Source organism: Amblyraja radiata, chromosome 10 (assembly GCF_010909765.2).
Source record: "Amblyraja radiata isolate CabotCenter1 chromosome 10, sAmbRad1.1.pri, whole genome shotgun sequence".
NCBI classification, from domain to species: domain Eukaryota; kingdom Metazoa; phylum Chordata; class Chondrichthyes; order Rajiformes; family Rajidae; genus Amblyraja; species Amblyraja radiata.
Window position 1 is genome coordinate 26,472,806 of NC_045965.1, and position 21,945 is coordinate 26,494,750.

Below are 21,945 nucleotides of genomic sequence, written 5' to 3' on the forward strand. Positions count from 1 at the left end.
AGTTGGAAAAGGTACAGTGCAGTGGCACAGCTGGTAGAGATGCTGCCTCACAGTGTCAGAGACTTGTGTTATATTTTACATGTTAATCACATTTTAAAATTTACAAAATCCCAATTTGAGAAAAAATTCTTCCCTCTGCACTGACACTTACAGTTATGACGTCACAATGGGAGTGTTACGCTGCTCGCTACAATGTTGCCATCCCAGGACACTGAGTCCTGCCAGCCCTAGCAAGTGCAATTGCATTATTTTTAAAGTTAAAATGAGGGAGGGTGAATAAGGCAAAATGAGCAGACCCTGCGCAGTTGGGGTCTATGGGCGAGTGGTAGAATATTGCGTTGGGGGAATGGGTGAATGGTGGAATATTGGTTTGGGGGAATGGGTTGCATTGGGGGACCAGGCCTCCCATGTGACAGGGACCCAATGGGTCCCACTTGGTCCATTAATGTTATAAAAACTATTGTGTCAATTGGGTAAAAGGAAGTTAGGGTCTGGAGAGTTTCAGACTCGCAATAACAACCGTTTTATTTGGCCCCTGCAGGATTTTCCAAAATTAAATAATAGTTTATTTTTGAAACTGCAAGCTAAAATTTCTAAAGGCTGTATGTTACATTGATTAATAGACATGGTAGGCACGAGTCAAGAGTGTTTCATTGGCATATGTACCGGAACGGAACAATGACTCAATGGAAGCAATTTTTTGTCAATTTCAATGGCCACCCATGGTGAATCTGAAAGACTGTCTTCCTGAAAGACAATGGTGTCTGATTACGGCAGGGTGGTTACATTGAAACATTTTCTTTTCCCTGGACTGTTTTATTTTCCAAGACGGCTTTCTTTTCTGCTTGTCAATTTTCAAAGTGCCTTTTTGTGCGGTTCTCTATTTCCTACCAGAAGTCGTATCTAATTTGTGTTATAAAAATGCATATAGCAGAACTATTTGTATAGTGAACAGTGAAAGAGGTTACCTAATATTTCAATGGGATCTTGACCAACAGCGCCAATGGGCCAAGCGATGGCAGATGGAGTTTAATTTGGTAAATGTATCCAAAATACACGGCAGTCTACATGATGAGCACCAAGAAACGAGCCTTGGATGGAGGTGGGGGAGTAGACCTATGCTATTGACCAGATGTGGTCTGTGGGACATATTCATGTAATATAATCTTTAGAATATTTGGTTTGCAATAACAAATGTAATCCTATAGCTATTAAATAAATACCTGATTTTGATGTACACTGATTATTGAGGCTGAACATGAGGGGGGAAAAGTGTACAGCTTCCTGACCTGGCGAAAGTGAAATATTGGTTCTCTGGCTGGCATGGACACCTTTTTATAGTACTTTGCATTTATGTTTTTCTAAATGACTTGGATAAAATAAAACATTGATGGGCCTCAGAAGTGATTTGGATAATCAATCCCATTTTTCTTGGATGTGCAGCACTGCATTAAAGAGAAGTAGAAATCTCCTGGTCGATGATAGACACAAAAAGCTGGAGTAACTCAGCGTGTCAGACAGCATCTCTGGTGTGTATGTCTGTAGGAAATTGTCTTTGTTTGTATGGCTGTGGAAACGGAATTTCGTTTGAGCCTCACTGAGGCTCAAATGACAATAAATATTGTATTGTATTGTATTGAATTGTATTGGAGAAAAGGAATAGGTGCTGCTTTTTGCCAGTTTTCTCGAGAGATGCTGTCTGACCCACTGAGTTAGTCCAGCTTTTTGTATCTATCTTCGGTTTAAACCAGCATCTGCAGTTCCTTCCTACAAAATCTTCTGGTCGAGTTGGTTGCCTCTCACAGACCTTGTGTAATTTGTCCTCGGACAGAATTTTCAGAACTCCTTCACGTCCTTTACTTGATGCCCTCAGGCTGAAACAACATGTGGACTTGTCTGTTATGTAGCCTTGTAAAGGTTGAAGTGGCGGACTGCATGCATGAGGTGCATTAGACTACCCTTGAGAAGCAAGACCTGCTCATGAATTGGAAGCACCATTACATCCAGAATCCTCAACTCGTGTGCAGTGACTTACTGCTCGTGGTCAATCCCAGTGATCAGTAGTAGAACCCATGGTTCATGTGTATGAGGTCCTGGATACAATCCCCAGCATATAAAGGTTTTCAGCATGATTGCTGCTAGTAAAGTGAGAAGGAAAAACATTTAAAGGCGATGTGTGGGGCAAGATTTTTTTTTTTTTTAAAGTGGTGGGTGCCTGGAATGCTCTGCCGGGGGTGGTGGTAGAGGCAGATACAATAGTGGCATTGAAGAGGCTTTTAGAGAGGCACTTGGATATGGAGGGATACAGATTACGTGAAAGCGATGGAAATTAGTTGAACTTTGCATCATGTTCGGCACAGATGTGGGTTGAAGAGCCTGTTTCTGTGCTGAAATATTCTTTATTCAGGTGTTTGCCTGATGATTTTACTCTCTTGCATTTTGTGTTGTTAGTCAATCTTTAAACTACTAATCCACTGGTGGTTAGACATTGGTGAAGGGATATATCCTCCTTTTGACGATTATCTGCACTTCCTCTGGAGCACCTTTATAACGTTGAAATGAGTGCATGAGGATTCCGGTGGAGGTGGTGTTGGGGCTCCCTGCATGAGATTCCAGCATCTGCTCTACTGCCTGTGGAGGGTGTTTTTATTTAAAATTGTTTTCTGCTGCATCCTCCCTAACCAGGAGGGCTCAGCTTTCGGAGACACAAAGAACTGCAGTTGCTGATGTACAAAAAAAGTGCTGGAGAATCTCAGCGGGTCAGGCATCATCTCGGGAGAACACGGATAGCTGATGGTCTGGGTCAGGACCCATCTTCTAACTGATTGTGTTGATATGGGGGGGGGGGGGGTGGGCTGGAGGGGGGTGGTAATGAAAGCCGGATGAGAGGTTGTGGGGGGGGGGGGGGTGACATGAAAGGTGAGGGCAAGGGCACAGCTCATTAAGAAGCTCATCTCTGTTCATTAAGACGTTATCAAAAGGCTGCAATCAGTGATGGAACAGGTGGTTCATGATTTAAAACTGAGAATGTATGCATGTTAAAGATATCAGCATGGAATCCCTTTCAAGATATCTCATCACTCATCAGCAATCTCAGCTCAATGTGCTGCTCCATTACTGTGAGTCTTTAACCAGCATTGTAGTTGATACCCAAAAGCTCCAACTTATGCAGGTGTGGAAACTCTGGGGTATGACTTGCAAAGTCATTAGGTGTATAACAGATACCAGGAAAACAACAGCTATAGGGAGAAGGCAGGAAAATGGGGTTGAGGGAAAGATAGATCACCCATGATTGAATGACAGAGTAGACTCGATGGGCCGAATCATTTAATTCTGCTCATATACCTTTTGAACTTCCAGGTAATGGTTTATAAGCATGTGATAAATTAATGCCCCTGAAAGACCAGATATGGACCAGTTAGAACTCTGTGTTTCCAGACAGACTTTCCTGATGGTTTCGCCTGGTGCCATCCCACAAATTAACAGTCTGCAAATTAACCAGACTATTGCATTTGGTTTCACAATGTTGGGATTTAAAATTCTACTCACAGGGCTATTTGGTCAAAAGCCCATAAACAACAAGCTGCCATTTAGGAGTTACAGAGGGCTTACTGCAATTTTGGGGTCTGCAGTGACCAGCACTGATTATGAATTCATTGCTAATGGTGAGAGAGTAAAAAGAAAATAACTTCTCAGAAAAGAGATTTGCAGTCGCCCTATTTTTCAGTGTAAATGGAGCTCAACAATAATACCAAGAATTCCACACTATGCACAAGTCGGGTTGGTAAATTAAAACCAGAGCTGGCCCAGGCTGTAATCTCTTTCTGTTGCTCTTCAAAGCACAAAAAGCTATTCAAGCAGCAACTTTTGAGCATCGGGTTACAAACAAGGGTTGCTGGCTGGTTTGGGACTTGTTCTGGTGGGCGATAAGAGAGTCAGCGGGTCAGTAGAGAGTGAAACATGTCGAGACGCTAATCACCATGATGATCAATCGCACTGTGAAAAGCCTTTCAAGTTTCGCACACCAGGCACAGGGGCAGACGGTCGATCATTGTGAAGATGGAGCAGTTCAGCAAAGTGTACGCTCCGAATGGCAAATACATCCCACTTGGATGCCTTTTCAGTCTTTTTTTCAACTTTGAAACAGTGGCAAATGAATCTATGGTCACTTTATAACAGAGCCACCCCACAAATTCTTCATTAATGATTTCAGTACCAGTGGCTTTGTTTCGGATTGGCTAAAGTTTAGGTTAGTGATACATTACGGAAAAAGGTCCTTCAGCCCACCAAGTCTGCGCCGACCAGCGATCCCTGTACACCAGCACTATCCTACGCACTAGGGCCAATTTACTACCTTTACCGAAGCCAATTAACCAACAAACCTTTAAGTCTTTGGAGCGCGGGAGGAAATCAATGACTTGTACAACTGTAACATCTCTATTTCTAGACTCATTACACTGACTGAAGGCCAACATATCGAAAGCCTTGTTGACCAAAGAACTGCAGATGCTGGCTAATATACAAAAGGACAATGCCCTGGGGTAACTCAGCAGGTCAGACAGTATCTGGAGAACATGGATAGGTGACGTTTTAGGTCGAGACCCTTCTTCAGTCTGGAGAAGATTTACTGCCTGACTTGCTGATGGGCCTGTCCCTTTTAGGCGACTGCAGGAGACTATGCAGTCGCCACATGTTCGCGGATGGTTGCTGGGGAGTCGCCTTCGTGGTCGTGAGGAGTTCCCGCATTTTGGGAACTAGTCGCAGCCTCATTATGGTCGGCGCGAATTTTTCAACATGTTGAAAAATTAGCAGCGACTAGAATGAAGCCGCCATGGAGAGTAACGAGAATTCTCGTGCCGTAGGTGGGTCGCTAGGAAGTCCTAGTGGGTTGCCAGGAAGTCGAAAGTTCTCGTAGGTTGTAGCCGGTGCTGACCGGTGAATTTCATTAGCTCATTGGGGGAAAATAAAACGGTAAGCAGTAGTTTTCAGAACCAAGGATAACCGACCGGTAATGTTAAATGTCCTCCGAGCTTCACAGCGTGTATCTCTGGCTACTTAAAAATTGTCTCCACTCCTTCTCTCCCCCTCCCACCCCTCTTTTATAGGACTTACCGTACACTGTGCTTTAGCCGTCTTAATTACAGCGCCAACCTTTCTGTTCATCGCGGTGTGTGTCTATATCACCTTGGCTTTGCACCGTGTGAATTTCACTCAGACAGCGCTCCCCTTGCTTGCCCTGTCCCCCGCCTGCATAACGAGCTGGTGAAGTCGCCGGCAGTCGCCTAAAAAATCGCCTAAGTGGGACATGCCCTTTAGTTACTCCATCACTTTATATTCAAACTTGCCTATCCTTTAAAGTAGTATTTTAGAGTAGCAAAGACACTGGCCCTAGTTGTAAAGACCTGTACAGAATTTCTTCCCAGGGTGGTGTGGCAACAGAAGCTAACGAGATGACGGTCTGAAGAAGGGTCTCGACATGAAACGTCACCTATTTCCTTTTCTCCAGAGATGCTGTCTGACCCGCTGAATTACTCCAGTTTTTTGTGTCTATCTTAGATGATTTTACCGTTTAGAAAGAAGGCACAAAATAGAGATCAAAAGCAGAACTTTGTTAGAGGTTTAAAGAAAATATCCCTCAGTTTACCAGGTCAAAGGTTAATCTCTAATCGTTCAGTCTTTTTCCTGGAAGACAACACACCTCGTGGTGTATAAAGGGTTTATAGAAATGCAAATATTGAATCAAATAGGTTTGGACATACAAACGTATTTCAGCGCACCATATAAAGTAGGAATAATTCTGAAGTTCACAGGAAGGAAGCTTTGTGTGCATTGTAGCCTTTGGGATCATTAGTGCAGCCTCAAAGTGAAAAGCTCCTGACGCAATGCGACTTGCTCACAGCGTGTGGCCCACTTTGAACTCTCGATAATAAAAATCCCCCCTCTGATGATTTTCATATGTAAAAGGAAGGGTGAAGGTTCATTTCCTCCCTTGCCATAGTAGTGTGACTGCCGACCTCCCAGGCTGTTGCCATTCGGTCTGTTCACAAGCGGAGAGGCTCCCTTCCCTCCCAGTCACCGAGCCTTGTGTATCTCGTCTGCCAACGGACATGCACGCAGCCTCCACTGACTGTCACCTCACGAAGCAGCAAGTAATTCCTAAATAGACTTGGTTTATACTCTCTAGAATTTAGGAGATTGAGTGGGGATCTTATAGAAACTTACAAAATTCTTAAGGGGTTGGACAGGCTAGATGCAGGAAGATTGTTCCCGATGTTGGGACAAGGGGCCACAGCTTAAGGATAAGGGGGAAATCCTTTAAAACCGAGATGAGAAAAACTTTTTTCACACAGAGAGTGGTGAATCTCTGGAACTCTCTGCCACAGAGGGTAGTTGAGGCCAGTTCATTGGCTATATTTAAGAGGGAGTTAGATGTGGCCCTTGTGGCTAAAGGGATCAGAGGGTATGGAGAGAAGGCAGGTACGGGATACTGAGTTGGATGATCAGCCATGATCATATTGAATGGCGGTGCAGGCTCGAAGGGCCGAATAGCCTACTCCTGCACCTAATTTCTATGTTTCTATGTTTCTAAATGGCGCTCTTCACTCAGCAAAATACCCCACGGTGCCCCACAGAAGTGCTATCTAACAAAGTGTAAAGATGGGCCACAAGAAAGGGTGTCGCAGAAAAGGTGAAGAAGGGTCTCAACCCAAAAGGTCACCCATTCCTTCTCTCTAAAGATGCTGCCTGTCCCACTGAGTTACTCCAGCATTTTGTGTCCACCTTAAGGTGAACAAATGTATTGTCAGAGAAGTAGGTTTTAAGGAGTATCTTATAACGTTGTGAAAAGGTTTAATTCTGGAATTTAGGATCTAAAAAGCTGGAGGCATGAATATGTATAAACATACACATATACTTAACAATAAAAGACAGAAAAAGAGAAAATCAATGCCCCCAAGTCTATGTAGTTCAGAGCATATTTGGAGGTTGTTGTGTTTAATAGCCTGATGGCTGTAGGGAAGAAGCTGTTTATGAGCTTGCATGTTACAGTTTTCAGGCTCCTACATCTTCTTCCCGATGGCAGGAGTGAAATGAGTGTGTGGCCCGGGTGGTGTGGGTCTCTGATGATGCCGGCTGCCTTTGAGACAGCAACAGTAAATCCCTTCGATGGTGGGAGGTCAGTACCTGTGATGGAGTGTGCAGTGTTCGCCACTTTTTGCAGTTTTTTTTGCTGCTGCAAATCAAATGTAGTTTGATTCAAATTAAGGAGGTGTAAGCTCCCCAGACGCAGTGCACACCAATCACAGCTAAAGCTGGCCAGGTTCAATGGTGTTTTATTTTACATAGATCACACATTCACGAGTCACCATATTTTGGCATCATTTACAAAAAGTCCAGTTTTTTGTACTACTTTTGAAATGCTGCTGATCCTGAAGTCTCTGTGTGCACTCTGTAGGGTCTCTTTATCAGACTGTCACTGTGCTGCATCTGTGGTGATGGTGAGTGTACTTATGCACCGTCATCACTTCTCTACTGGGTTTGTACTTTCCCACCGGCTCCTGGCCTGACTGCAGCTTTGACCTCTCATTTTACACGGGGTTACGTTCTTGAAAAGCTGCCTGTATCTCAAAAAGGTGTAAATTAAACATTTATCATAAGAATCATACAGGTTTGGGGAAAACTGTCTACATTACAGAATAAACCATTCAGTTAGTTTAGTTTAGACAAACAGTGTGGAAACAGGTCCTTCGGCCGACTGAATCCACGCTGACCACCGATCTATGTTATCTCAGTTTTGCATCCTACACACTAGGGACAAAAACACACTACAGATGGAAATTACCTTCAAACCTGCGCGTCTTTGGAATGTGGGAGGAAACCTGAGCACCCAGAGAAAACCCACGCTATCACGTGGAGGACCTGCAAACTCCCGCACGGACAGCACCTGTAGTCAGTATCGAACCCGGAATTCTGGCGCTGTGAGGCAGCAGCTCTACCACTGTGCCACTGTGATTGCCACTTATGACTGCCACTATTCTTATACCTTACTGATTAATAAAGAAAAAAAGTTAATAAAGAAAAAAAGCACACAAAGCGAAGATGGTGTGGACTAAAACTGAGGAAGGGGTAAGAAGTGGCAGCAGGCTGAATGCCATCACTGTTGTACTGTTGCTAGAGTGTTATATTGTCGTCAAAAGTCCAGAAACTAACAACAAAATTCATATTTGCAGCAGCACAACTGTACAGCACATTGCCAGGCATCGGCCGAGACTGCGCTGCCAGGCATACATTTGAGTGTTATTTCACAAATACATACGTAAATTAGGCTTTCGTATTAATTACACAAGTGTGTTATTCCAAAAATGCATATATCAAACATGTGTAAAACCTGGGATGGCTGTGTATAGACTGCTATATCAGCACACTCAGGATCTCTCTCTAACTGCTTTCCAAAGTTCCTTTCTTTAATTAATTCCTCTCCCAACCTTACTGTGCCTCCATAATCTTATTTTACTCTTTTTACACTCTGTGTCGACCTGTCTAATTTCATGCATTGGTCATGTCAATAATTGCAAGTTGTCTTGAACTGCCAACAGCATTAGAATTGCACAGCCCCCTGCTGTAGCCTTGATTAGAGTCCAGACTGGATGGTGAGAGGCATCGGTTTATCAACTCTCTCTCACCTACACCCTCCTGCAAAGTCAACAGTCAGTGGTGGTAACACACTTGGGCGTTAGCTCTGTGTGCAGGGTGCAGAATGAGCTTCAGTTCCCTTCTATAAGTATTTGGGAGAGTTTTTCAGAGCAGTAGCTGGCAGACAATTGTGAATAAAGATTTAAGTGGGTTTGGAGGGAAGGGAGAGTGCGGTACCCGAGGTAACAATGTGGTGAATTTTGACTGGAGTGGCTCTTGGGAGGCTAAAGAGTTATTGAGCCGTTCAGTTTACCAGGTCCATGCCACCCATTGTATCCACCTACAAAGATCCCATTTACCTCCACTACACCCGTAAGCCTTCTGTGCCTTGTCTGGATGGTGGACTGATTAGTAAGTTTGCAGACAATGGTTCAATGGTACTTTATTGTTACTTGTAGCTAGATGCAGTGCAATTCTTTGTTGTGCAGACAATTCAGTGAAATCATACTATACATAGGATAAATAGAGTCTCTTTTATCAGGATGCAAATGTCAAATTTATATAGGTTTAAGGTGAGGTGGGAAAGTTTAAACTTTAAAAGATATTTACCTTTCAAGTTTTAGATGGCAATGTAAATTGCAAGTTAGAAAGTGATAGATGTGTGCAATAACCTGCCAGTGGAAGTGGTACAACCACGTATGACAGCAATATTTGAACAGCCTTTGATTTTCTACCACAGGAAAATTGATTTTTCATACTTAGCCAAGCTATCTTCAGGAATAAGATGAAAATTAAGATCCGTTTCAAGTACTGAGGGGAGTGAGAACTCGCTTTTCTTAGTAGTTGCTTAAGGAATAATCATAAAACAATTCCAACAACAGAAAGGCACAGATTCTATTTTGCAGGTAATATTTGTCTATTCTGCATAGATCTTGATTCGCTCAATTCACTATTCATTCCCACATCCCCAGTTCTGCACCATTGCCAGACCCTGGCAACAGCAAGATTATTTTCGCCCCTTAATTCTGGGGCAGAGCTGGTCATGATCCCTAGCAATCAAATCTAGTCTGAAAAACTTTAAAGTTGAAATCCTGCAGCTTCCTGCATGTGAAATTTATGTGGCCCACTTAACACCTCTTTGCAGTTCATCTCACATGGCCTTGATTTTGGCGCAGTTTGCTCACACCATAAAAGAAAATTAACACAACATGCCGGTTTTAAAAGGTTCAAGAAGGATTGGGAACCATGTAAACTTCCATTGAAAATGCATGGGAACTGATCCCACGCTGTCTTTGTGGTTCAATTCAGTGATGAAATCAGTCTGCATACGCTTTAATTCACGTGCAGCTAGCATTTTTGACAACTCTTTGCCATCCTGATGCACCTCAGGCACTTTGTGTCAGCTTTGACATTGTCGGTCAGATGTACCACATGGGTTAGCTCCTGTGTGACCATCCAACACATCATTTTTCTTCAAGAGTATGTTTGTAGGGATTGATCTTTGTGGTTCCATTGGTGATATTCTAACCTTTCATCTGGAGGTTGTAGATTTAAGTCCTCTTTCAGATACTTGAAGGAGACAATCTCCCAACAGTCCAGTGTTCTCTCAATAAAGCCATCATGGGTACTGACCTTCCCACCATCGAAGGGATTAACAAGAGTCACTGTATCAAAAAGGAAGCCAGTATTTTCAGAGACCTGCAGCACCAAAGCCACGCTCTCATTTTACTCCTACCATCAGGAAGAAGGTTTAGGAGCCTGAAAACTGTAACGTCCAGGTTCAGGAGCAGCTTCTTCCCTACAACCATTGGGCTATGAAACATTGCAACCTTGAAAGAAGCTCCAAATTACATAGACTCATGGACATTGTTTTTGACTTTGCACTAATATTAATTGTTTGAATTAGTTTTATATATACATCTACATATCTATATAACCAAACTGAACTTTTTTGTTGTTGGTTATTATGGTCTTTACAGAGTACGATGTTCACATACTGTAACTGTTGTGCTGCTACAAGTAAGAATTTTAATTTTCCATTTAGGGACATATGACAATAAGACACACTTGACTTGAGTCTTGAATCCACCTGTACATTATGCTGAGGTCCTTGCATTATGCGCACACTTGTGCAGACCACTACTGCTATGATTATCTCTCACTCACATGTGATTGAACATTAAGACAGGATTTGCCATAACAATAAATGACTGCCTCGACCGTATCCCTCCACTCAACATCCCAAGAACCGGTGTACTAATGGTTTCCATGAACTGGCCGGAGTTGGATTAATTATACTTGGAATAAACATCTGGTGGCTTGGCTAGAACTACATTGTAGTGCAAACAGGGAGGCTTGGGGCATAAACATTATTCATTTTCTTTAAATATTCTTTTCCATCCAACTATTGATTGGCAGTGTTTGCAGGAGCCATGCATTGGGAGGGCAGACCAGGTACCAGGTGGTGTTGCCACTGACTGGTAATTGGTGAGCAGAACTTTAGTTACTCTGGCAAGTTTTTATCTCATGTTCTAGAAGTACGCCTTTATTTCCTTTATATGACATTCTTTAGATGCCATTATATTATATTAAGAATTGGAAAATTATGGCAGCATTTACCAGGGGCTATGGAATAATGTCTATAGTAATACACACTTTCCAGTGAAAGATCAAGCGATGTCTGCAGAATGCTTACTGAGATCGCTTGGTTGGTAGTTCATGGATTAATCCCATTTCACTTGTGTCTCGCAACAATGACCAAATAGATTAGCGGGTTATTTATTTCATTCGTGTAACCTTGCTGCACGCAAGCTAAATCCTGAACTAGATTGTATGAATGTATGAAGAGTTTTCTGCATTTTTTGTTTTGTGTATATTTTATATTCCGAAATAAGTTTATTTTTGAAAAATAACCAAGTCGATCTGGTGCTTGGAGTAATAAAGGATCTTTCTAGGTCAGGCACTGAAGGAACATCAGAGTGAGCTCAGAAAAGAGACCATTGAGTTAGAGATGTGGTGGACCCCAACTGGGAGTGTACAACCATCCCATTCGATTGGGTCTCAAGTGAATATGGAGAAATAAGGGAAGAATAGGGAGATGGGATGGGAGGGCTGGCATACAGTTATCTGAGCATGGAGGCTTGGCTGAACGATTGGTTTAAAGTAGCGCATGTTGCTGATTAGGTGGTGTGGATGCTAACAGTCACAAGAAAAGGTAGATATTAAAAGTAATTAGAAACATAGAAACATAGAAATTAGGTGCAGGAGTAGGCCATTCGGCCCTTCGAGCCTGCACCGCCATTCAATATGATCATGGCTGATCATCCAACTCAGTATCCCGTACCTGCCTTCTCTCCATACCCTCTGATCCCCTTAGCCACCAGGGCCACATCTAACTCCCTCTTAAATATAGCCAATGAACTGGCCTCGACTACCCTCTGTGGCAGGGAGTTCCAGAGATTCACCACTCTCTGTGTGAAAAAAGTTCTTCTCATCTCGGTTTTAAAGGATTTCCCCCATATCCTTAAGCTGTGACCCCTTGTCCTGGACTTCCCCAACATCGGGAGCAATCTTCCTGCATCTAGCCTGTCCAACCCCTTAAGAAATACCAATTAGAGGATTAGTTGCAAAAGCAGTACGAAGAATTGATTGGGTGCAAGGATCGTTTAAGGATTGAGCAGAAAGCTTGCAGGTGGTGGGTTTGCAGGCAGAAAGAGATGTGCTGCTGTGTGTTTGAAGGTACAGATAGTTTAGAGATACAGTGGGGAAACAGGCCCTTGAGTCCACGCCGACCAGTAATCCCCGCACATTTACACTATCCTACCCGCACATTTACACTATCCTACACACACTAGGTGCAATTAAAAATTATACCAAGCCAATTAACGTACAAAGCTGCACATCTTTGGAGTACATAGAGAGGAGTTGGGGCTGGGTTTGAAGGCACGTGGAGAGGAGTTGGGGGGTGTTTTTGAAGGTAGCATGGGTGTGTTGAGGGATGTCTGAAAGCAGCACGGAAGGGGGTGGTGTAAAGGCAACTTGGAAAGTGGTTGGGGGTGGATTTGAGGCCACCAGGCAGGGTTGCGGGGGGGGGGGGGGGGGGGGGGGGGGGGGTTTAGAAGCAGCACGGAGAGACGTGGGTGAGTTTGAAATGGAGGTGTGATGAAGATGGGTGGTTGGCAGTGCTGTAAAAGGCAGAGTGGAGAGCTAGTTGGGGTGTGGGATTGGCCTCAAAGGCAACTGGGTAGCACACAAGTGCTGGATGAACTCAATGGGTTATGTAGCATCTGGGGAGGGAATGGATCAATGACACTTCAGCTCGGAGCACTTCTTCAGAGTGGGTGGCTGTTTGATTGGGTTTTGGGGGAGCTCATTGGGTTGGGGAAATACCAAGAGCAATATAGGTGTTGGTCGGGCTGACGGTGAGGCAGGTAGGGGTTCCACTGTGGTGTTGTGTAAAGCAGCACAGGAATCAATGTGGGCTGTGGCAGCCTTGGTCTGTGTTATTGTGTTTGGGGTGAGTTGGGGCTGGGAATGGGGTTAAAAGCAGCAGACGACAGTTAATTGGATTGGTTCTCCAAAACGAAGCAATGTTGGCTTCTGGCCAATACACAGAAGGCACAAAACTGAAAACAGAACAAAGTTCAACCAAATCATTCACTTTCTAGTCAGGTGCTTTATACCGAGCTCCAGGTTCCTGACACAGGATTAGGCTTTTCTAAGAAAATATACTTCAGGAATTAATAACACAATGAATACAACTGTTCCTGGAAGAATAACATTTTGTTCTGAATTGCATGATGTACACAGTGGATTTCCTGTATTTTAAATGTTGCTTCTATTGTTAAATTATTGGATTGTTTTCAAAAAATTTGAGCTTGCCAATCAAACCAATTTAACACAATTATTTTACAGTCTGATTTTCCTTCTCCTTCCTGCCAGACTGAGGTTTGTATTCAAGGTTGCATGTGCTGATGTTTCCTGCAGCTTAATTGCTCCTTGTGTTGTGTTTCTTTCAAAAGCATTTAATCATTTGGACATTTGATGTTTCACAGACAAGAGGTGATTTCAAACAGATATTCTTTGGAAATTTGTTAATTTTCACCACAGGGTCACTCGACTCTAAGGTGGCTTCAACATGTTATGGTGCAAGAGAAAATGTAGGGGGTTAATTAACAGAAAATGACATAGGAGATAGTGTCTTAAGAAAGCTTATGGTTATAACATAGAAACAGGACTCATGACCAACTAGTCTGTGCCACATATTTTCCAATAATGTTTGGAGGATTGCGCAAGGGTTCAGTGGTGCAGTGGGTGGACCTGCTGCCACACAGCATCAGAGGCCCATGTTCAATCCTGACCGCTGATGCTGTCTGTGTGGAGTTTGCATGTTCCCCCTGTGACCACGTGGGTTTCCTCCGGGTGCTCGGTTTCTCCCCACATTCCCAAAGACGTGCGGGTTTGAAGGTTAATTGGATCCTGTAAATTGACCCCTAATGTGTAGAGAGAGAGAGAGAGAGAGTGGGAAAACATAGACTTTGTGTAATCAGGTGATCGATGGTCGGTGTGGATTCGGTGGGATGAAGGACCTGTTTCCATGCTGTATCACTAAACAGAAACAAAAATGTTGGCAATTCATTTGGGTCCAGACAACATTATTAGTTAAGGACAAATGAGATGAATTCCAGTGTTGAGATGAGTGATTCCATTTCACATTGGGATAACATTTGCATGAGTGTGACACCAGGATACAGGAGGAATGGTCTTAATGTGTTGGAGTTGGAGTCCAATGGAAAATGCTTTGTGGTTGTTGAAGGCCAATCATCTCAATTCCTGTACATCTGCATAGAAGGGTTCTCAGAGCAGTGCCTGCTGACCAAACGTTTCCGCTGTTAAATGAATGACCATCCCACTGCAATAAATGTTAATGCTTGTGCAACACTTGCTTGTGTTTGCAACTCCTGTTTGTGTTGGAGCAACCTCTTCTCACCTCCAGAGAGATCTAGATATTATTCAGATGGTGGCGAGTTGTCTTCATGCCCCCAAGTGCATGCTTAGGAATATCTACAATGAGATCATTTAGCAACATTTTGGCTTTTTAGACCCGGATGTGCGGGAGTGGGCGCCGTCAGTGTATGGCAGCCTGCCCGCAGTCCGTCTCTACTCCTTTTTTATTTTATTTTATTTTAAGTCCTGTTAAAAAATGTTAGTGGAGGTCTTCTATGTGGGGGGGTGGGGGTGGGGAAGGGGGAAACTTTATTTCTTAGTCCCCTACCTGGTCGGAGAGGCAGCATTCCTCCAAGATGCTTCTTCACCCCGTCCTCGCGGCCTACCATCGAGAATGGAGCGGCGTTTCCTGTCGGGACCGGCCGGGACCACAGCTTCGGCGGCGGTGGTGCAGCGCTGGGATACCAACAGGGAGCGGGCGATGCCTTACCGGGTCGCCGTGCGGTAAGCTCCAGAACGCTGTGGCTGTCGATCCCAACATCGCGGAGCTGGGGCTGCGGGCGTCCGGCCGCGGGCGGCGCTGGATTTGGAGTGCCGCAAAGCCAGGGTTCGAGTTCGCCAGGGTCGGAGCTACAACCGGCGCGGCCTGAGGACTACGAGTGCCCCGGTCCCCAGGGAGGAGGCAGCCGCTCCAGACTTCTCCAAGCCGCTGAGGAATGTTTCACCCGACGCCGAAGTTCCATCTTCACGGCAAGAGGGCTCTGAAAATCATCGGACTGGCTGCAAGGCCACAAATGGGCCCCGACCTCGGGTGTCTCACAGAGGAAGAGGACTTAACTTTCTGGTACCTTTCCCCACAGTGGAAAGTTTTGATTCTGCTGTGGGGGGACGTTTGTGTTGAACTCTAAAATGTGTTGTGTCCATTTTATTCATTTTTTTTTAACCTTTTTCTATGGTTTGTAATGGAACTTATTAATTAATTTATGTAAAGCACTTTGCTGTTATGTTGTCTGTTTATGATGTTATTGATGTCCTTCTGTACAGCACTTTGGTCAACATTGGTTGTTTTAAAGTGCTTAACAAATAAAGTTGGATTGGATTGGATTGGATTTTTAATAGTCATCCGCCGGTCAGGCACAACTATGTTGATCATGGAGGCAGCTAAGAAGCTGGGTACCCTGCACCGATCGTTTTAATACTTGATTTCTGGGAATCTTTTCATGATCTGCAAGGTAAGAGGCACGTATACAACGGAACATCTCGGACATGTGCCGTTTCAACAACAGTCGGGAAGTTTAATGTTATCCATGATAAAGCAACCTGCTTGATTACTATTCCAAAGATAGACACAAAGTGCTGGAGTAACCTCTGGGCTGAAGGGCCTGTTTGCATGCTGTTTCACTAAACATAAACATAAATGTTAGCAAGTCATTTGGGTCCAGACAACATTATTAGTTGAGGACAAATGAGATGAATTCCAGCATTGAGATGAGAGTGAGTTCCTCTGGAGAAAAAGGATGGGTGACGTTTCATGTCGGAACCCTTCTTCAGACTGATTACTATTCCATCTGCTGCATTATATACTCACTTCCTCCATCTCTAGGGTTGCATGACTGCAGTCTATCCAGGTATGAGATCGGCAGTCGCTGCTCTCCAAGGTTCCTTCAATAGCATCTCCTGGATGTGGGACACTAACTGACCATGACATGAAGAGCAGGTGCATGGGCACGTCACCTCCTTGCAGCTTCCTCTTCAATGTGGCATATCTTCTTGGTTGATATGGCTGGTCCTTTGGGCAAAATCTTGGAACTTACAACTTAACGTTGTGAAACGAATATCTGCAACACGGTGTTTGCTGTGGTTCAGGACTTGCCTTACCACCAACAACTCAAACAGAAATAAGGATGGGCAGTAACTCAGGATTAGTGGAGACTCTAGGAACTGCAGATGGTGGAATCTAGTGTAGTACACAAAGTGCTGGACTACTCAGTGGGTCAGGCACTTCTTTGAAAGACATGGACAGACGACGTTTTGGATCAGGAACCTTCTTCAACCATTTTGAGCTTCTCCAGACTGAAGCGTGGAAGACAAAGTGCTGGAGTAACTCAGTGGGTCAGGCAGTATCTCTGTAGTTCATGGACATGCAACGTTTCGGTTCGGGATCCTTCTTCGCACCAATTTAAGCTTCTCCAGTATGAAGAAGGGTTCCAACCCGAAATATCCTCCAGAGATGCTGCCTGGCCCACTGAGTTACTCCAGCACCTGATGTTCTAAGAATCATTAGCCGTTTTCTTTGTACAAATTAATATGTGTGAATTATTCCTTCACACGAAAGAAAGAAAAACTTTGCTCGACAGCAGCATGGTGCATAAACTGGTTTGTGAGATGCTGAAGCACTTGAACCAGACAATATTGAATATCATCTGAGTCCTTAACTTGGATTGGAATTGCAAAGCTATGTTGCAGTATGTTTATCAAAACATGTTTGTTTTTTTTGCAGACGTATAATTTCACAAAGTAAAAATGGTACATTTTGCACTGGATCACCACGACGCTATCACTTGTGCCAAATCCAGGTAACAGTTACCTTTCCTGACTTGTTGGCTTGCCTTCCATTGCTTTTCTCTTCAAGGTGTACAAATTGTTTGTTTGTCATATGCAATCGATATTGAACCAGAACAATCAGATTCATATTTCCTGCATCTTTACAGGTGCATTAGGTGTGACAACAAAAATAAATATGCAATAACTTAGTCACAGAGTTAAACAGTATGGAAACAAACATTTTGGCCCAACTTTCTCATGCGGACCAAGATGCCCCATCTACGCTAGTCCCACCTACCCCTGTTAGGCCCATATCCCTCTAAACCTTTCCTATCCATGTGCTTGTTGAAATGTCTTTTAAATGTTGATAGTACCTACCTCAACTACCTCCTCTGGTAGCTCGTTCCATATACCCACCACCCTATGTGTAAAAAAAGGTTAACCCTCAAGTTCTTATTAAATCTCTCCCCTCTCTCAAACCTATATCCTCTGGTTCTTGATTCCCCTACTTTGGTTAAAAGACTGTGCATTCACGTTATCCGTTCCCCTCATGATTTTATACACCTCTATACGATCACCCCTCAGCCTCCTGCATTCCAAGGAATAACGTCCTAGCCTGCCCAACCTCTCCCTGCAGCTCGGGCCGTCAAGTTCTGGCAATATCCTCGTAAACCTTTTAGCTTGACGACAACGTTCCTATGGCACGGTGACAATATCTGGACATAATACTCCAAATACTGCCTCACCAACATTTTGTACAACTGTCACATAACATCCCAAATTCTATAATCAGTACCCTGACTGATGAAGGCCAATGTACCGAAAGCTTTCTTGACCAACCTATCTACCTGGGATACCACTTTCAGGGAACTCTCTACCTGCACCCCTGGATCCCTCTGCTCTCCAACACTCCCCAGCTTCCTGCCCTTTACTTATCAGTTATTCCAAGAAAACTAGACCATGATATGGAAAGTTATTGGAGAGGATTCTTCAGGAATAGATTTACTCCCATCTGGAAGAGAATAGGTTAATTAAGGATGATCAGCATGGTGATGACCACAGCAGGTCTTGTCTTATTAACTTGCTTGTTTTTTGAGGAGGTGACTAACATGACCGATGAGAGTAGGGAGGTTCATTTTGTTTACATGTATTTTAGTAAAGCTTTTGATAAAGTCTCCCATGGAAGGCTGATCCAGAAGATTAAGATGCGCAGAATTAATAGGGACTTGGTCATATAGATTCAGGACTGTCTAACTGATAATGTGGTGGAAGAACAATATTCAGGCTGAAGGTCTTTGACCAGTGGAGTTCTGCAAGGATCTGTGCTGAGACCTCTGCTGTTTGTGATATATACAGTGGCTTGCAAAAGTATTCATACCCCTTGAACTTTTCCACATTTTGTCACGTTACAACCACAAACGTAAATGTATTTTATTGGGATTTTATGTGATAGACCAACACAAAGTGGCGCATAATTGTGAAGTGGAAGGAAAATTATACATGGTTTTCAAATTTTTTTACAAATAAAAAACTGAAAAGTGTGGCGTGCAAAAGTATTCAGCCCCCTTTACTCTGATACCCCTAAATACAATCCAGTGCAACCAATTGCCTTCAGAAGTCACCTAATTAGTAAATAGAGTCCACTTGTGTGTGATCTAATCTCAGTATAAATACAGCTGTTCTGTGAAGGCCTCAGAGGTTTGTTAGAGAACATTAGTGAACAAACAGCACCATGAAGCCCAAGGAACACACCAGACAGGTCAGGGATAAAGTTGTGGAGAAGTTTAAAGCAGGGTTAGGTTATAAAAAAATATCCCAAGCTTTGAACATCTCACGGAGCACTGTTCAATCCATCATCCGAAAATGGAATAAGTATGGCACAACTGCAAACCTACCAAGACATGGCCGTCCACCTAAACTGACAGGCCAGGCAAGGAGAGCATTGATCAGAGAAGCAGCCAAGAGGCCCATGGTAACTCTGGAGGAGCTGCAGAGATCCACAGCTCAGGTGGGAGAATCTGAGAATATTAGTCGTGCACTCCACAAATCGGGCCTTTATGGAAGAGTGGCAAGAAGAAAGCCATTGTTGAAAAAAAGCCATAAGAAGTCCCGTTTGCAGTTTGCCACAAGCCATGTGGGGGACAGCAAACATGTGGAGGAAGGTGCTCTGGTCAGATGAGACCAAAATTGAAGTTTTTGGCCTAAATGCAAAACGCTATGTGTGGCGGAAAACTAACACTGCACATCACCCTGAACACACCATCCCCACTGTGAAACAGTGGCAGCATCATGCTGTGGGGATGCTTTTCTTCAGCAGGGACAGGGAAGCTGGTCAGAGTTGATGGGAAGATGGATGGAGCCAAATACAGGGCAATCTTGGAAGAAAACCTGTTAGAGTCTGCAAAAGACTTGAGACTGGGGCGGAGGTTCACCTCCCAGCAGGACAACGAGCCTAAACATACAGCCAGAGCTACAATGGAATGGTTTAGATCAAAGCATATTCATGTGTTAGAATGGCCCAGTCAAAGTCCAGACCTAAATCCACTTGAGAATCTCTGGCAAGACTTGAAAATTGCTGTTCACAGACGCTCTCCATCCAATCTGACTGAGCTTGAGCTATTTTGCAAAGAAGAATGGGCAAAAAATTCAGTCTCTAGATGTGCAAAGCTAGTAGAGACATACCCCAAAAGACTTGCAGCTGTAATTGCAGCGAAAGGTGGTTCTACAAAGTATTGATTCAGGGGGGCTGAATACTTTTGCACGCCACACTTTTCAGTTTTTTATTTGTAAAAAAATTTGAAAACCATGTATAATTTTCCTTCCACTTCACAATTATGCGCCACTTTGTGTTGGTCTATCACATAAAATCCCAATAAAATACATTTACGTTTGTGGTTGTAACGTGACAAAATGTGGAAAAGTTCAAGGGGTATGAATACTTTTGCAAGCCACTGTATATATATATATATATATATAAATGACTTGGATGTAAATGTAAATGGGTTGGTTATTAAATTTGCAGATGACACCAAGATTGCTGGGGTCGCAGACTGTGAGGAAGGCTGTCAATGTATGCAGCGGGATTATATATCGGCTACGGATATTTACACAGAATTGGCAGATAGAGTTTAATCCAAGCAAGTGAGCAGTGTTGCACATTGGGAGGTCAAATGTAAGGGGAAATTATACAATTCAGGGCATGAACCTTAATAGCATTGATGTCCAGTGGGATTTGGGGTCCAAGTTCACAAAGTAGGCAGAGTGGTTAAGAAGGCATATGGTATGTTTGCTTTCATAGGTCGGGGGTATTGAGTATAAGAGTCAGTAAGTCATGATGCAGCTTTATAGGACTTTGAAGTGTTGTGTGCAGTTCTGATCACCCCATTACAGGACCGATGTGGAGGCTTAGAAAAGGTGTAGAGGAGGTTTACCAAAATAAATCGTGGATTGGGAGGTATTAGCTACAGGGAGAGGGTGAACAGACTTGGAATGTTTTCTGTGGAACGCTGGAGGTTGCGGGAGACCTGAAAGAAATATATACAATGATGAGAGGTATGGATAAAGTAGGCAGTTGGAACCTTTTCTCCAGAATTGAAAAATCAATCACTGGAAAGTACAGCTTTAAGGTGAGAGGGACAAAGTTTAAAGGAGATGTGCGGGGGAATTTTTTTTACGGAGGGTGGTGAGTGCCAGGATTGCATTGCTGGGGACTATGGTTGAGGCAAATGCGAAAGTAGCATTTTAGATACGTTTGGATAGGCATATGGATATGCAGGGAATGGAAGGATAAGATTCATGTGCAGATAGATAAGAGATTGTCTTCATATTTGGCATAGACATTGTGTGCCGTAGGGCCTGTTCTATGATAATTGCACAGAAAGAGGCTCAGATGAGATATAATGAGGTATTTCTCTTCACTTAAAGGGAGGCTGAAGTCTGGAATGCTCTGTGGTGGTACAAAGTCTGTAGTTTGATAAGATTGAAGTGGTTGTAGTCAGGGTTGTGCAGGGTAGTTCAAGAACCTAATGGTTAATGGCAAGAGGCTGTTTTTGAACCTGGAGATAATGATTCTCAGGCTCCTCTACACCTTCCCTATAGTAGCAGTGAGATGAAACATTAGCTAGGATGGTGTAGGCCCTTGATGATGAAGTATGATTGTATTGCATATTAGCTACCTTCTCGAGACTGTGCTTTGTGTAGCTCCGTTCAATGATGTGAAGGTCAGTTCCTGTGATAGACCGGGTAAAGCCACCACTTTCCCTTCCCTATTCTTGGTACTTAACGAAAGGCCCATTGAAAAACAGCAGAGTCTGCATTGAAGTTTTAGAGTTGTATCTCAGCCCTGAGATACTGATCTCACATCCTTCAGAAAATTGGACGGCTCTTATTTTTTCTCTCTATAGCTGACGACAAGGGGATTTGGGGATGAATAGACAACATTGTTCACTGGCTGAATGGGATGCATTATGTGAAGCTCTCTCCATGCAGAACATAGCACTTTCCTTCATGTTGTCAGTACGGATCTTACTCCAGAAAAATGGTGGTGTTGAGAACCATTGGGAAGTTGTGTCTAAAACTAGCTGGCAGTGTTTAAAACTGAAGTTTAAGTTTAGGGGAAGAGGTAAGACGGTCATATGAGATATAATGACGATTTTCATTTCACTCAAAGGGTGGTTGGAATCTGTAATTCCCTGCCTGAGGTGTGTGAAGGCAGAGAGTTTCACAACACTTATGAAGTACCCAGATACCCACTCGAATTGTCACGGTATAGGAAGCTATGGACCAAAGTGCTGCTAAATAGAAAGGGTAGATGGTTACTTGATG

General features: G+C 43.5%; 1 protein-coding gene across 6 annotated transcripts in view; it reads left to right on the forward strand.

Moving 5' to 3' along the window:
* Positions 1–21,945, forward strand: part of LOC116977714 (ADAMTS-like protein 2) — a 66,246-nt gene that overhangs the window by 15,971 nt on the left and 28,330 nt on the right. For all 6 annotated transcript variants that reach the window (XM_033028423.1, XM_033028417.1, XM_033028418.1 and 3 more), the window contains one exon: positions 17,078–17,153. In XM_033028423.1, the coding sequence (XP_032884314.1) occupies positions 17,078–17,153 (76 nt within the window). The remainder of the gene's footprint in view (positions 1–17,077; positions 17,154–21,945) is intronic.